The sequence below is a fragment of the Sinohyriopsis cumingii genome, chromosome 4 (assembly GCF_028554795.1).
Source record: "Sinohyriopsis cumingii isolate HCF-2022 chromosome 4, ASM2855479v2, whole genome shotgun sequence".
Taxonomy (NCBI): domain Eukaryota; kingdom Metazoa; phylum Mollusca; class Bivalvia; order Unionida; family Unionidae; genus Sinohyriopsis; species Sinohyriopsis cumingii.
Genome location: NC_142964.1, coordinates 139,134,415 through 139,151,094, shown reverse-complemented (window position 1 = coordinate 139,151,094; position 16,680 = coordinate 139,134,415). Strand labels below are relative to the sequence as shown.

The 16,680-nt window shown below is 34.9% G+C and overlaps 1 protein-coding gene across 2 annotated transcripts in view; it reads right to left on the bottom strand.

Moving 5' to 3' along the window:
* Window positions 1-16,680, bottom strand: part of LOC149802182 (translation initiation factor eIF2 assembly protein-like) — a 48,376-nt gene that overhangs the window by 21,134 nt on the left and 10,562 nt on the right. For both annotated transcript variants that reach the window (XM_089956598.1, XM_089956599.1), the window contains exons 3-8: window positions 16,242-16,299; window positions 14,692-14,829; window positions 11,278-11,384; window positions 2,625-2,758; window positions 1,260-1,382; window positions 10-38 (exon numbers count right to left, since the gene is read on the bottom strand). In XM_089956598.1, the coding sequence (XP_089812724.1) occupies window positions 10-38; window positions 1,260-1,382; window positions 2,625-2,758; window positions 11,278-11,384; window positions 14,692-14,829; window positions 16,242-16,299 (589 nt within the window). The remainder of the gene's footprint in view (window positions 1-9; window positions 39-1,259; window positions 1,383-2,624; window positions 2,759-11,277; window positions 11,385-14,691; window positions 14,830-16,241; window positions 16,300-16,680) is intronic.

The following is a 16,680-nucleotide window of genomic DNA, read 5'->3' as shown; positions in this document are numbered from 1 at the left end:
ATTTATTACCTGATCCCTTCTGTAAACATCAAATACATCTGCAAACAGATAAATAAAAATCCTGCAGTTATTAATAAAAATAATTTCTTTCAAGTTAATCTCAATATCAGATTATATTTCTTTTGTGTTGATCTTGATTTCATAGTTACAAAATGTACATAAATCAATAATAATGCAAAAAGTTATAATGAACATTTACACAGATTTATGACAAAACGATCAAACTGTCATACAAAAATACACGAGACTATCTTCTGAGAAGTTTTATTTTTATCTTTTTAAAAAAGTTTAAAGATAGAAACTGTCATAAGCATCACTGTAGGAATTTCCACCCCCAGAATAGAACTTCACATCAGAGTTTATGTTCTGCTGAGTATCTTACACCAAATTCTAATCACAAAGGTATGTGATTTGTGATTTGTGATGTGATGTGATGTGATTTGTGATGTGATGTGATTTTGATTTCTAATGTAGCATTAACACTTTTTCAGTCACATCGCTATAATGTCTGCAGTGAGGCAGTTTATAGTGATATCTAGCACTGGGGCATCATGCCACAGACATCTAGCATGATGTCCCACCCAGTCACATTATCCTGACACCAGGCTGACCAGTCCTAACACTGACCTCTTAATGCTGAGTGCCAAACGAGGCTGCTTCTTAGTACCATTTTTTTTAGATAAGTCTTTGGTATGACTCGACCAAAGCTCTAACAACTAGGCCACCAGAGCAGTCAATCACAAAAGTATAATTTTCCTATCTAACAACAATGCATAGTGAGTAATAATTTTCTAACTTCCAGGCAAAAGGTGAATACCATAAAAGTATGGCATATTTGTTACATTGACATGAAGGATTTAAAGATATTTTAGTTCATAGAAGTTCATAATCACAGTAAATATATAACGTACTTCATTACAAGGCAGTAGCTCTGTAAGGTCACCTGCTCTATAACTCCCATGGGCAGTGTTATAATGAAGTAGTACTGTATAATGTGTATTGTATAATGCATTTCATTACAAGGCAGAGTATTTCTATAAGATCACTTCCATGGATAGTGTTATAATGAGGTAGTACTGTATAATGCATTTAATTACAAGGCAGAGAATTTCTAGAAGATCACTTACATAGTGTTATAACGAGGTAGTTCAGTGTCTGTTTCAATATAACTTTCAATACAATCTATACAAAAAATGGTCAGAAAAAGAAAAGGTAATAGATGCTGATGGCAAGTAATGGTTTATACTTAGCTGGCTTACAAGATATATCAGGAAAATTGCCTTGTATAACATGGAAGAAGAAAGCCTGTATATCTGCTACAATCTCATCCTTGTGCTGTCCTATGAAGCTGCAGTACATTGTATGATGCCTCTGGCAGATACCTGGGAATAAAGAAATATAGACAAGTGCCATGCAGAATCCAGTCTCATCTCTATGTGTGCACTGATGTATCCGTCAGTATTAGAGTTGGAAACACTTTAACACAAAACCTTATAGTACGGACCTCATGCATTATGAAGCATACCCATCACTAAATAACAAAAGATAACTGCATGCCACATCTCAAATGCAGATTAGAATAATATATTCCATCCAAACTATACAAAGTTTCTTTCATTCTTGCCATGGTCTGCAGTTACAGTGTTATTTTTCCACAAATGTGACACTCAACATTGAAGAAAACAATAAAGATTTGGTTACATTCTGGAAGCCAGAAGGGATAGCTGAATGTTCTGGATGCACATGCAATATATAAACAAACATCGACCACTTGTTAATATAGTCAACATACAGTTTTTCAATCTGACTTTAATTAAAAACAAAAGCACCAAAATACAGAAATTGACAAATCATGATACCAAAAATTCAAAATGTAAAAACTTTTGCAAAATTTAATTTAAAAATAAATAAATTAAAATTATATTTTATTTCATAACTTTACATGGCTGATATTTGACTTTTCAAATGCTTTTCCTGCCAAAACTTAAGTGGTTATCCCGATCTATGTATATATGCCAACTCATATCAAAGTGAAACAGGAATGCTGGCTTTAAGGAATGCTGGCTTTACAAATCAGTACAAAAAGACACTAAAATTCTAAATTTTTATATAACATTTTTTAAGTTTTATATTAAATCTTATTGATTCAAGTGTTTCTTGGCTTAAACATGCTTTCTACAATAATCTTTCACAGCATGTGACATGGTGAATTAAGTCCACTTAGAAAAAGACTCCATCAAAAAATAATGTCTTGATTATTCCATGTGGAATTTCTGTGGCACACCAAGTTTCTTCAACCAGATATAATCTTTACTGACCACTTTTATTTGAACATTTTTCTGTAACTTTCTCCAGTGAATTAGGGCACCATGATGAGGTATTGGTCAATATATTTAATTGCTTTTGTGATGCAGGTACTTATGTATGCTTTAAAAAAAACTACAATCAGACATTACAGTGATCTAGATATACTACTATTAAAGTTGTGGATTACCTACATAAAATGATATCGATGGGAAAAAAATAGAAATTTGACAGAAGTAATTCTAATGGTATAATTTGAGGTTAAAACTAGGAAGTTATTCTGCCAAATTGGAATGGCTGGCATCTAACTAAAGACTCACCTATTAAAGAGCCATTTTTTACAAAGCATCGGAACTCATTTGACGGGTTAAACTCCCTCCACTTTCTCAGTACAAGCTCATATTTAACCTGGATGTCATTCTTATAATTTTCATCATCCTCACACAGGGCAAATCTAAAACAGAGAATAGCAACAATCGTTACTATTTGGACACTACAGAAATGAGGAAAGTAAAATTTTAAAGTTTTTGTGCTGACACAAAATAAACGAGAACAATAATATTTTAAACAACATGGGTTATCAAGTGGATGCTAATCAAATAAACAAAGTAAAATTTTAAACTGAGAATAAACAAAAACTTTACATTAGGATGAAACCCATCTACAACAACTCAGATTTAACAAATTACCAGATGTGACAAAGTGCTCACATTAGTTAATAATTTAAAATCAATCTCTGTATTTCTCCCAATTTTTGACTGCCATTTGTTATAATATGGAATACGTCAAGAGTAACATTCAATAGTCAATAAGGTACATAAACAGTGGACATTCTGTTTGTAATTTAAGTCTGTGTAAAGAAATTGGGAACAAAGTCTACAAGCAATTTTTTACACAAAATTCTCATCACATGACTATTTCATTCCTTGCCACCCAAATCAGCCTGAGTTGGTGGTGTTGTCAGAATAAGCACAAGAAGATGTTGGTTATACAGACCATTTGGACTGTTGGATAAATGGATGCCTGCATGACGGATACATTTCTTGAGAATAAATTCTGTATCTGGGGGATACTTTGCTGGTCTTTTTAATGAAAATCATAAGAAATTAATTTTGTAATTTAATTAAATTGTATGCAAATTATAGAGCTGGGTACCACAAAAAATTTGTATAATACAGTGGTATTTCTGAACACTGCATGATACATACCACAGTATACTGCAATTGCATTAGGGACCAATATAAGGTTCTGTGACAGAAGACTGTCACTATTTTAAAGAAAAAGTCCATCTTTAAGTAGCTGGAAAAAGATCTTACTCCGATTTATAGCAAAATACTATATATATATATATATATATATATATATATATATATATATATATATATATATATATATATTATAATTGGAACAAAATAATTATCTTCAGATAAAAGAAAAGAAAATATCGGGAGAAAAAAAATCGCAGCCCCAAATGAAATGCAGAGTACCTTGTAGCAAAATTTTTTTCTTCATATGTTGAATAAGTTGTAATTTTAAAACTAACTTAAAAGAGAGTTTATTAAGCATACACTATAGCTGAAACTCTGTAAAAGACAATGGAGTTACAAAAGAAAGCTTACTAAAAAAAATGAAGTATTGATCCTGATTTGCTAGCTACGCTACTGATATAATAGGAAGGGAAACTGAGTCGGATGCCTTCACCCAGGCAGCATATTTATCAGAAAGGGCTAGTAAACATCAAACTACTCAACAAATGAGAAAATATTTAGTGGATTTGAGAAATTACATAAAATTTAAATAGCAAACAAATGCTCACCTGAGAATCTTAGAATGATTCTTGTTCTTACAAAGGAATAACTAAAACACAACATTTTATTTGTTTTACAAAAGAATATTTTCCAAAAATTTAGATTTGAACTGAATACTTTTCACAAATCCCATTTGACCACCACCTTGGCATATGTGTCATGTGTCAAACATGTGAGTAATGAATCATGAATAAAATTATATTTGTAATATTTACAATTTTAGAAAAAAATCCAACTGGTTTTTTTTAAAAACAATAATAATTTGCTTAATTATTTTATCATCTAAAATGAATCATGCTGTTAATAACATTAAATTCCTAACAAGATTACTCAGAAAAATTTTCAGTTCCTTAAAGTACTGTGTTATGTACCACCAGGAAAAAAACCCATGGTAAAACAGTAAGGCAAAGACCTCTAGTAAATTATGTTTCTCAGAAAACACATCCCCAATCCCATTAATGTCTTGAAATTGACTATACTACCTCTTGAATCTAGCAATCTCAGGAAGACTAAATCTTCTTTCCCTTCTATACATCATATGGACATAAGGAAGAAACTCTTCCAAATTAACTCCCATCTCCAATGATAGGTTGCTACTTGAATACTTGGATGTGATCCAGTTTAATCTTAAATGAAACATCAGTGAAGATGCTTGCATTAGTGAGGAAGCATTGGAGGGTTTTACAGTAATGTGACTGGGTAATTACTCATTAAGAATTTTTATATATAATTTACACTTTCAATCGTATATGTTCCCTGACCATGCTTGGAAAATGAATAATATATACATGAGCATCCAACTTCAATTATACAAGGGAAATATGTCTGGATTCCCCATATCAAAGAGAAAACGCTTCCATAATTTGAAAGCAACACAAGTATTGGTCAAGTCAATAGTTTTGTAATGAGAAATGAATGGCATCTATCTGCATACAAAGAAAGTTCAAGGGAAATTCAGCAAAAGCAATATGTCAGTTAAGAGGTTGGTTTGTTGTTAACTGGGTTTGACAGAGCATCCAGTACTCAGGATTCTTAGTCTGTGAATAGAGCGACAGTATTCAGGTTCCAACTTGTTACAAAGACATCTATCATTGGACATCCTTAAAGTGCACAAATCCAATGAAAGATAAATTCAATGGATGAAGGGACCACTACATTTTATGAATGAGGTTTATTTTTGACAAAAAAGTGACGAGGGCATGGCCTCCTGATAATGTCTTATCTCGACTGTGTGCTAAAAGCACTAGTGAAAAAGCCCAAGGTCAGGATGCATAAGTTAGGTGATTTTGTGCACCAAGCCCCCCCATATTTGTTTTATTTTGTAAGACAAAATTAGTGTTGTGTAGCCCTGTTAACCACCTTAGCAATGCAGCCAGTTGACTCCTTCACATGCTTTTTCACAATATCTACAGAGGCCTTGACATTACAGGTCCGGTTCAAGGATGGCAGTGGTAGCCACTGGCAAATCATGGCAAATATCAACTGCCTCTTAAAGCTGAACTCCCTCCACTCCTATTTAATTTGTGATAATCTGACAGACAACTGGAAACTTTCATAATCCTTGCCATCTGTGGCAGCAGAAGGGAGAAGAGGTGTCTGTTTTCATCATCAATGTCTCCAGTGGTCTTGTCTTAATAGGCCTGATTCATGGACTGTGGCAGTGTTAGGAAGAAGGGGTGTTTGTCTTCATAATCAATGTCTGCAGGGGTCTTGTCTTACCAGGCCTGATCCAAGGACTGTATCAGTGGAAGGAAGAATTGGTGTCTGTCTTTATAATCAATGTATGCAGTGGTCTTGTCTTACCAGGCCTGATCCAAGGACTGTGGCAGTGGAAGGAAGAAGGGGTGTTTGTCTTCATAATCAATGTCTGCAGGGGTCTTGTCTTACCAGGCCTGATCCAAGGACTGTATCAGTGGAAGGAAGAAGGGGTGTCTGTCTTTATAATCAATGTATGCAGTGGTCTTGTCTTACCAGGCCTGATCCAAGGACTGTGGTGGTCAGCATAGGAAAAAGTCGGATAAACTCAAGTTCTTATCCATGATGATTGTCCTCGTAAAGCAAAGTCTGCAGGTCCAGGCATGTCAATCTCAGTAACATGGAAAAAGTGCCATAATCCAATACCTATACTTTCCAAACTCCCAGACAGCTTAGAGGAATTTCTGAGACTCAAAATATGTTTTGAGAACTTAGGAAGGGACAGTGCAAGGGACCAAAAAACCTGACACTGTACAATTAAGAATAGTCATTTATTCCTAAAAGACTATAGAAATTAAAAATTAAATATTTTCCCAATATCTGGTATCCATATGGTATTTGCAGAATGTGCAAAAAATAAAGCACCTCTTTTCTGTTTTACCTAACAATGTGAATTCCATCAATCAGGTGTTCTACAATGTAGTGCTGCTGGGATTTACTCACATCTTGTCCAGAATCACAGCTAACTTTACACATTTTGCTTTCAAAAATGAATCCCACTTCCAAACAATTCCAACCACAGGAATAATCATGTTTCCTTGTACAAACAGAGTAAATCTAACTTCAAAGAACCATTGCCTCTGATCACAAACTTGACAAAAATCTTCAGCAACATAAACATTATCATTCAAGGATAAGCAATGATGAGGAATACCTTTTGTTTAATTTACTTCACTTCAAATGAATTGGACAGTTCCACCGTGTGTATGTTACACTGGCAAAAAAGTCAAACGGACTCTCCGATAAAGGATTCTTAATACAACATTACCCTATATATAGTTAATTTAGTAATCTGTGCAAAACAGTTACTTACCCAGTATATCTGAATGACTTACATTTTAGTCACTTAGATGACACTCAAGTGTATAAACGGCTCCAAGGTTATAGTTCTTAATGAGCATTAAGCAAAAAATTTACTGTTTATGCAAGTTATGGGTATATACTGTTATGTTGTGTCACTGGGACAAATGGCTGGACAGGCAGCCTGGCAACCTACATGGTTTGTTACTAAGATGGATGACTGGACAGGCAGCCTGGCAACCTTCCTGGTTTGTTACTAAGATGGATGTCTAGACTGGCAGCCTGGCAACCTGCATGGTGGTATTATTGGGACAGGTGATAAGATAGGCGACTGGAAGACCTGATGGACATTCAACAGGGTGGCAAATCTGACAGACTGATCATAATATCGCATTAAGATTATGTATGGTATGTGGCAAGACATTCTGATGTGACCAAGCTCTGATCCCTGGTTGAAGTGTTGTTCTTTGTTGTTGTTGCTGTGGGGTTTAATGCCATTTTTCAGCACACGATAGGCTATGCATGGCGGCCAGTATTAATGGTGGAGGAAGAACCTGGGAAAACCCCGGGAAGAACCACCGACCCACGAGAAGCTACTGGCAAGCTTTCTCACATACCCACATTGGCCAAATCCTAGACTCGAACCTAGTTAAAGTGAATGACCAGCTACAAATGGAGAAGTTGTCAATGGCAATGATACTGGTAACATGTGTCTGTGATATTAGTATTATATACCATGTGCCTGAACTTACCAGCACTAAGGCAATGTACAGACATGCAGGATGAGTTATGCACACTTGTCTGCCAAAACATGGGAGGATAGTCTCATTTCCGAACCAAGCTGGTATAGGAGATATATCACGAATGGAGGGATAAAAATCCATTAAAGTCTGCAACTGCATTTATCATCTGCCACTTAAACAATGTTTGGGGAGGGTGTAGCATGGATGAATCTTATATACACCAATCTTTTACTGCAAATTGGATAAATGTACCAGTTGCTAAGGGCATGATTCTAAGAATATTTGAGGTTGGAGGATTTATTGTGGTAACCACCACTAAGTTAGCTATAGAAAACATTTTAAGATGGAGGTTTCCTATGCCCCAGTCCACAGACATGGACTTCATCTCTCTCTCTCTATCTCTCTCTATGTGGACTAACTTTATTGTAACAATGACTGGACTACTCTCCTCTAACAAGGTTGAGCAAACACTGCAAGGCGAAGCTGATAAACACTTTGTACAGGCAAGGTACATATTATAAGTGTCATCACCGACCTTAAACATTTTCCATCTGTAACATCTGTATCATAAATTACAATGAAATAACAAGAAATAAGTACAACTAACAAACCAAAAGTGTCATCTATATCCATTATTAAAACAAGTGATTAACTATTCATCCAGTGTTTGCAAGTGAAATATGTGAACAGTAAGTATCAATGGTACCACGGGCAACTACAAGGACAAAAAAGAAAGATCATAATTTGCACAAAATATGCATAATTATCAATAAAAATCAAATAAAAATTAAGTTACCAATATCTTAGATTAATTTTAACAATACTGTACCAGTTTTTCGTTTGGACCAGTAGAATTAATTATGATCCTGAAAGCGTGAAGTTACTCATACTGCAGGAAAACCTAGCAGTTGGAAGGGATGTAATTTGGAAGACTTTCTTCCCTTTGGCTATGTTATATATATATATATATATATATATATATATATATATATATATATATATATATATATATATATATATATATATGTATGGGGAAAAAATAAATATGTTACCTTTTCTGATGGCCGGATTTGAGAGTAACAGAATTTATATCCTAACATGTGACAGAGAAAGGCATCAATAAAACTGTTCACTCAACATAATAAAGACAAAGGATACTTCAAACCCCACTTGTGATTAATTGTTGTTGTTGTTGTGGGGTTTAACGCCATTTTTCAGCACACGATAGGCTATACATGGCGGCCAGTATTAATGGTGGAGGAAGAACCCGGAAAACCCCGGAAAGAACCACCGACCCATGAGAAGCTACTGGCAAGCTTTCTCACATGCCCACATTGGCTGAATCTTAGACTCGAACCACCGCAGACAGAGGTGAGATTGTGATTAATTAACTCCTATGGATAGAAAAACCCAACTAAAACCGGGAAGCCATGGTAGATCACTTAATAGAGCATCGGACGTGTAATTCAAGGACTGTGGGTTCAATACCAGGGATGGCACTGGGCTTCGCCAATGTTACAAATTGTGACTGTTTTTACTTATTGGCTAAAAAATATACAATCTGATGATTTTTTGTGGCAACATTTTTGCGCAATTAATCTTGCATATACAATCTTGGGTCCCAAAGGCACCATGAAAGGAAGCCACAAATGTTGATATTAAATGCACTGACAGCACTGGGTTTTGTAAAAACTGTGATACACCCAGATAGTCATGCTACTGGATTAGCTACAGTCGATTAACCTCTGAAGACAGGGACAGGAATGACTGCAATCAACCAAGTAGGGGGGTTTGGGGGGTGCTGAATGTACTCAAAAAATAGTTATGCTGTTGGCAGTATATAACTGTAAATAATTAATGCCCCCTGCCTGCTTTGCTGCTGCACTTCATGAAGTTAAATTCCATCAACCAGGAATTCTGAAATTTATTTTTGCTGGGCTTTGCTTTCTTTGCTGATAGCAAATTGCTTCCCAAATTGTCTTAAAAAATGAATGACACTTGAACACTATTCCAATAACTGAAATAATCAAGCTACATTAGCCTACGTATATGGAGTAAAATCTGACTTAAAGAGATGCTGATGCTGTTTGCTGTTCCCAAACTTGTCAATAATCTTTAATATAGATGTTTTAAACATTCTCATTCAAGGCAATGATATGTAATAACTTTTCTTCTTCAACATGCATCTACCATCTCTCCAATATATCTTTATTGGGTTGTTCCACTTCGTGAACTTCACCTATACAAATTAGTACAATGTGCTCACCCACAGCAGTCTTCACAGTACAATAACACATCACACTAGCTGCGGTCACTCAGTTAAGTAATATGTGAAATGACTGTTTATACCCAACCTCTCTGCTTTTTAGCTGCTGCTTTTTAAACTGCCCCATGGATAGTTTGACATGAACTCTAAACAGGACTGTTTACTGTTTATACAGGCTGTATGTTATGGACATAAACCGAAGTGATGGATTTTTCCCCCAAAGGTTACTGAAAATCATGTTTTTTTAAACAAGACCATGTCAGGGGGTTTGAGAGTATACAACTGTCTTTTAGGATGACACAATGTTATGGCAGGTATGTTATATGTGGTGGATATTCCATTATAAGTGGTGTATATTTCATTACCTACTATATGTAGTGGATTTTCCCTTTTGTGGTGTTTTTTTCATAATAGCTGGTAGATATTCCATTATATGTGAACATATTTCATCATATGTGGTATATATTCCATCATACATGGTGCACATGCCACTATGTATGGTGCATATTCCATCATACATGGTGCATACACCATTATGCAAGGTGCATATTCCATTATATGTGGTTCCCATTGCACATTGTGCTTTATTTATGCATATTATATGTGGTGCATAGTCCAAAATAAGTGGTCCACTCAACTTTATATGCTATCCTTTTTATATTATACTATTTCAGTAAAATAATTTCTGCTACTCTTGCGGATGTTGCTGCATGTCCCCAAAGATGGGTTGTTTTCATGCATCAAAACTGTGTAAAAATGTCATCTGAAAAGTCGCTGAGCACTCAATTCAGTTGAAAGAAAAAAAAGTAGATATATAATGTTCAAGCTGCTCTCTGATGTAGACCTGGTAAGGATGGGGGCTGACATGATTGGGGTAAGGGACTGATTGAAGGAGAAAATGAATCATCTAAAGACTGCCATCAAAGACATGAGTGATCTACCATGTACATGTACTAAATTCACTGCTTGATCAAAAGAATTGTCTACTTAAAAAGAAGTGACTGTTACTTTAACAAGCCAAAGGTTTACTGGGTCACATGCACTGGCAGAAAATGTGGGAAAATATTTTAACAATAACTATGAATTAAGAATAAAATACATGTACAGTAAATACGAGTATTTTCATTTTTGAATTTTGGCTTAAAAACTGGCCATCATGTACAAACCTGTTATGAACAATCAAGTATCTTAAATGAACACTTTCTGTTGGCAAAAGAGGTGATCTCTCATGACAGGTTTTGACAAAAAGGGGTGATCTCTCATGACAGGTTTTGGCAGAAGAGGTGATTATCTCATGACAGGTTTTGACAGAAGAGGTGATCTATCATGACAGGTTTTGGCAGATGAGGTGATCTCTCATGACAGGTTTTGCTGTACTTACGGCTGTGTTAAGTCATGAGTTATAAAGTCAGAGCTCTTGAGCAGCAAGTATATATCACTTGGACAGGTGCATTTCAATGTCTTGTCAAAGGAGATCCATGCAGCATCCTGAAAATAGTCCATCAATTTTTCTTGTGTAACAAGCACCAACTGTAAAAAAGCAGTTAGTTGCAATCACATAATGTACCAGATAAAAATCAATGCTGTTCAATGTTTTTATGATTCAAAGTGTACACCTTGATGTGCGGATGCATTATGAAACAGTAAATCTGGGACTATGCTGTTTGCATCGGACATATTTAATTCACAACTAAAGATGGTGATAAACAAGGCAACTCAATGTTCAGAAGTGGAGATTGGAGAGTAACTAATTATTCAGGGGGAGTGAGACTGTATATTAACTCAGCATTTAAGGGAAGACAAATTAGGGTAATTCAGTGTTCAGGAGGAGACAGACTGTTAGGTAACTCAATGTTCATGGGGAAAGAGACTGTAGGGAAGCTCAATGTTCAGCAGAAGACATACTGAATGGCAACTCAGAATTCAGTTTTCAGAGGTGAGAGGCTGTATGTTGATTTTCAATTCAAACGAATCCATACAAGTCAAGCAATTCCCAACAGGCTGAAGGTTTTAGTGGCAGCAGCAAAACACTATATTAAAGTATCAAACGCTAATGCAAATGGGAGGTCAATACAATCAACATCACAGTTTTAAAAAAATTAAAATTCTGTAATATTTTGATAAAATGCACTAATGTATAGTAAATATGGTCTTGCATCTCAGAATATGGGAATAAATGAAGGCGGTTTACAACGATAAAAGTTTGTTTCTCTGACTCTAGTGGCACTTCAATGTTAAATTCTACCAACCATAAATATTGTCAAATCACCAACTTACTTTAGGAACATTATCCCTTACTTGTTTAGCCAGTGTATCAAATATCTAGCTGCAATTTCAATTCCTCTTTATTCCTACATAACAACTGTGCATCCCCAAAAAGTATGTACATTAGAGACTGCCACAATACAAAAATATTTTTAGTAGTTCTGTTCATACAACTTTTTACATTGTTTTTTGCACAGATTTTATTGCATGTAAAAAAGGACACATAGACATAGTTGTTCATGAAATGATGTTTGCACTCACAGCTAAAAAGCTAATCTGAAGACTTCACACTCACAGCTAAAATCTAATCAAAGATCTTGCAATCACAGCTAAAAAGCTGATTTGATGACTTTGCACACACAGCTAAATAGCTATTCAAAGATTTGGCACTCACAACTGAAAAGCTGATTTGTTGACTTGGCACACACAGCTAAAAAGCTGATCTGATTACTTTGAACTAAGCTAAATAGCTGATCTGAAGACTGCACTCACAGCTAAAAAGCTGATTTGATGAATCTGCACTCACAGCTAAATAACTAATCAAAGATTTGGCACTCACAACTAAAAAGCTGATTTGGTGACTTAGTGCTCACAGCTAAAGAGCAAAATCTGAAGACTACATTTGCAGCTAAATTGTTTACCTGAAGACACTTAAGAGAAAGGATCACTACAAAACCCTTTTTTTTAGAGTAAGTCAATCTAAACAACAAATTATCTTTTTTATAATTCTGTTATGTAAGATTCATTTGTATTAATATTTATATTGCTTCTCTTATTACATCTAAATGTTCTTTCTCTTTTCTTGATAAGCATCTGATAATGATAAAGACCACTTACAAAATCCACAACTGTTTGTAAATATTTATAAAATATGTAAATTAAAATTACTTACACAAATATCATAAACAAATTTTTAAAACTGCATCTTGTATGGCTTATTACAAAATTAATAAACCATTTCATCTGCACAAAAGATTTTCATAACACCATAACTTGAAGACAGGTACCATATTAATCATTTATATTGTTGTTGTTGTTGTTGTTGTAGGGCTTAACGCCATTTTTCAGCACAAGATAGGCTATACATGGCGGCCAGTATTAATGGTGGAGGAAGAACCCGGAAAACCCCCGGAAAGAATCACCGACCCACGAGAAGCTACTGGCAAGCTTTCTCACATAACCACATTAGCCGAATCCGAGACTCGAACCGACGCAGACAGAGGTGAGATGGCAGTGATCCGTAACAGTGAGCGCTTTAGACCACTCGGCCACTCGGGGTCCCAATCATTTATATGTCACATACAACTACAAACACTGACAATGATGTGCTGCAGCATAATGTGCCAGCAGATCTGGGTCTATGTTGTTTATTCTACTGATTACTCTTGACAGACTGCACAGAACCAGATCTGCCAGTGTATGATGTGACAGCAAATCTGGATCTATGAAGTCTGCAGCTGAATCTGACTTGTATGCAAGTATATATAGTAATTTCTTTATGGGGTGCCATTAAAGAACTGTAATTCTAACTATTTCATTTTCAACATATTCACCTTTTCCCATAACTGATTTGTTCACCACCTTTAAAAGAACAGCATGATCTCAGCAATTTTGCTGGACATATATATATGTATGCATGGAACTGAATACTAATGCCTGTTTACATGACTTTCTTACCCTATTTATTGTGACTCATAACACTGGTTTACAGAGCAATATTAGCCTTTTTATTTAGGGAACTGTAACTAATAACACCTGTTTACAGGGGTATATTGTCCTATTTATTCATGGAACTGTGACTCATAACACCTGTTTATCGGGGTATATTACCCTATTTATTCATGGAACTGTGACTCATAACACCTGTTTACAGGGGTATATTGCCCTATTTATTCATGGAACTCTGACTCATAACACCTGTTTACAGGGGTGTATTGTCCTATTTATTCAAGGAACTGTGACTCATAACACCTGTTTACAAGGGTATATTACCCTATTTATTCATGGAACTGTGACTCATAACACCTGTTTACAGGGGTATATTACCCTATTTATTCATGGAACCGTGACTCATAACACCTGTTTACAGGGGTTTTTACCCTATTTATTTATGGATCTGTGACTCATAACACCTGTTTACAGGGGTATATTGCCCTATTTATTCATGGGACTCTGACTCATAACACCTGTTTACAGGGGTATATTGTCCTATTTATTCATGGAACTGTGACTCATAACACCTGTTTACAAGGGTATATTACCCTATTTATTCATGGAACCGTGACTCATAACACCTGTTTACAGGGGTATATTACCCTATTTATTCATGGAACCGTGACTCATAACACCTGTTTACAGGGGTTTTTACCCTATTTATTTATGGATCTGTGACTCATAACACCCGTTTACAGGGGTATATTGTCCTATTTATTCATGGAACTGTGACTCATAACACCTGTTTACAGGGGTATATTACCCTATTTATTCATGGAACTCTGACTCATAACACCTGTTTACAGGGCTTTCTTACCCTAGGTGCACTCCAGTTGAGTTTAGGAAACACACAACCACCTAATTTCTTGATGGACTTCTTCACTAGATTTTCAAAATCTGGAAACCTGGGAGGCTCAGCTACTGGTGTGCTTATGTCTTCAGTACTCCAGTCAATCTAAAAAAAAACACAAGAATTCTGCTGAATACTATTAGTGTCATCTTACAACCATATCAAAACATAGGGTTTCATGGAATCTTCATATCTCATGTGCATTTTCATGGAATCCTCATGTCAAATGTGCATCAAAACAAGGGTTATATTGATTCCTCATGTTCCAAATACATCATAAACAAGGCTTCCATGGACTCATCATGTCTCATATGCATCATAAACAAGTTTTCCATGGATTCCTCATTTCTCATTTGCATCATAAGCAAGGGTTCCATGGAATTCTTGTATCTTTTACATACATATCACCCATATATTTAACTTAAAGAAAATGTAACAAAAATGTTATATTGTTGACAATGATGATGAGTATTTCACCATGATAATGCAGGGTGACAAAACAAACACACCTGGAGCATAAAAAATGGATGACTGTGATATATATTTTTATCTCAGTAAGTCATACTACAAATGATGAATGCAATCATTAAGTTGCATGTCTGTACAGCTCACCTATATTAGAAATACACAGTGGTAGCTGCAAAAACTAAGAATCATACATCACTGGTTCTGGAAAAGTAGAAAACACATGAACTTGTACCTCAATTTCTGTCACCAGCTTTCAAAGTAACCTATTTTTTATGTTATTGTTGTTTACAAATTTCACATAGAAAACTCAAAGTTAAGATAACTCAAGCAGTATGATCTAAAACAAAAGATAATGTTTTCTCGTTAGAGGGTGTCAACTGTCTGCTAGAACTGAATATGGCTTTTGTGAGAAAGTTTAGAACATTATTTCTATACTTCATATATAATTTGAATCAAATACAAAAAAACTCTATTCCAGATGTATTGCAAAAAATCCAAACATTTCTGTTAATGAATTTCAATGGTAAGTAATGTATCCAAGCAATGAAAGGTTACATGAGAGATAAATCCATTTGCACATACTGTATATACTAGCTAAGTGAGAGTAACCTGACTGCAAACTGCACAGACCCAGATCTTCCACTGTATAATGTGTCAGTAGATATGTTTATATGCAGTTTGTCTGGATTAATCAGTAGAACATAGACCTTGATCTGTTGGTACAATATTCAATGGCAATTCAAAGTCTATCTACTTGCAGTGGGACCAGACATGTACAAAAGAACATATGGTACATTTTTGCATATGAGAGCATCATTTCTGTAACCATTATGCTGATTTTTATAAAACTTAATAATAAAGAAGTATTTCATTTATGGGAGACTGATCTGATATATGCAGCACTGCATTTGATCCATATCAAAATTTCACTTTGAATTGGTCAGTCTATTTACACAACTGAAAATATTGGTAACAGAAACTTAACTGTTGCTTGGAACAAAAAGCAACTTTTTAAATAATATTTTAAAGAAAAGAGGAACTGTGTTTACCTCATCACCAATTATGTTGTCATCATCGGCATTTTCATTTGATGAAGGAGCTACTGATCTGAAATAATGCATTTTATACGAACAGACAAATAATAACTAATACTTTGGAAAATCGAACATTTTCATTAATTGTCAAAAATTTATGTGGTGAAGTTTCATTCTGTATAATTATCTGATTATGTTCAAAAAAGCTAACAAGACAATAAGATTCTGCCTGACGGATGATGCGTATTTAACCTTCTTGATGATCTTCTGAATATATTATTTAAAAAGTATATAGGCTTGGTAAATAAATATGTAACATATCATTACATCAAGCAGTACTTGGCACATATGCAAAATATATTTTTTATATTCAATATATTATTATATTCCCTGTAATATCTTTAACATTTGTACCAATTTTATATTTTAAAAATTCCTGCATATATAGTAAAAA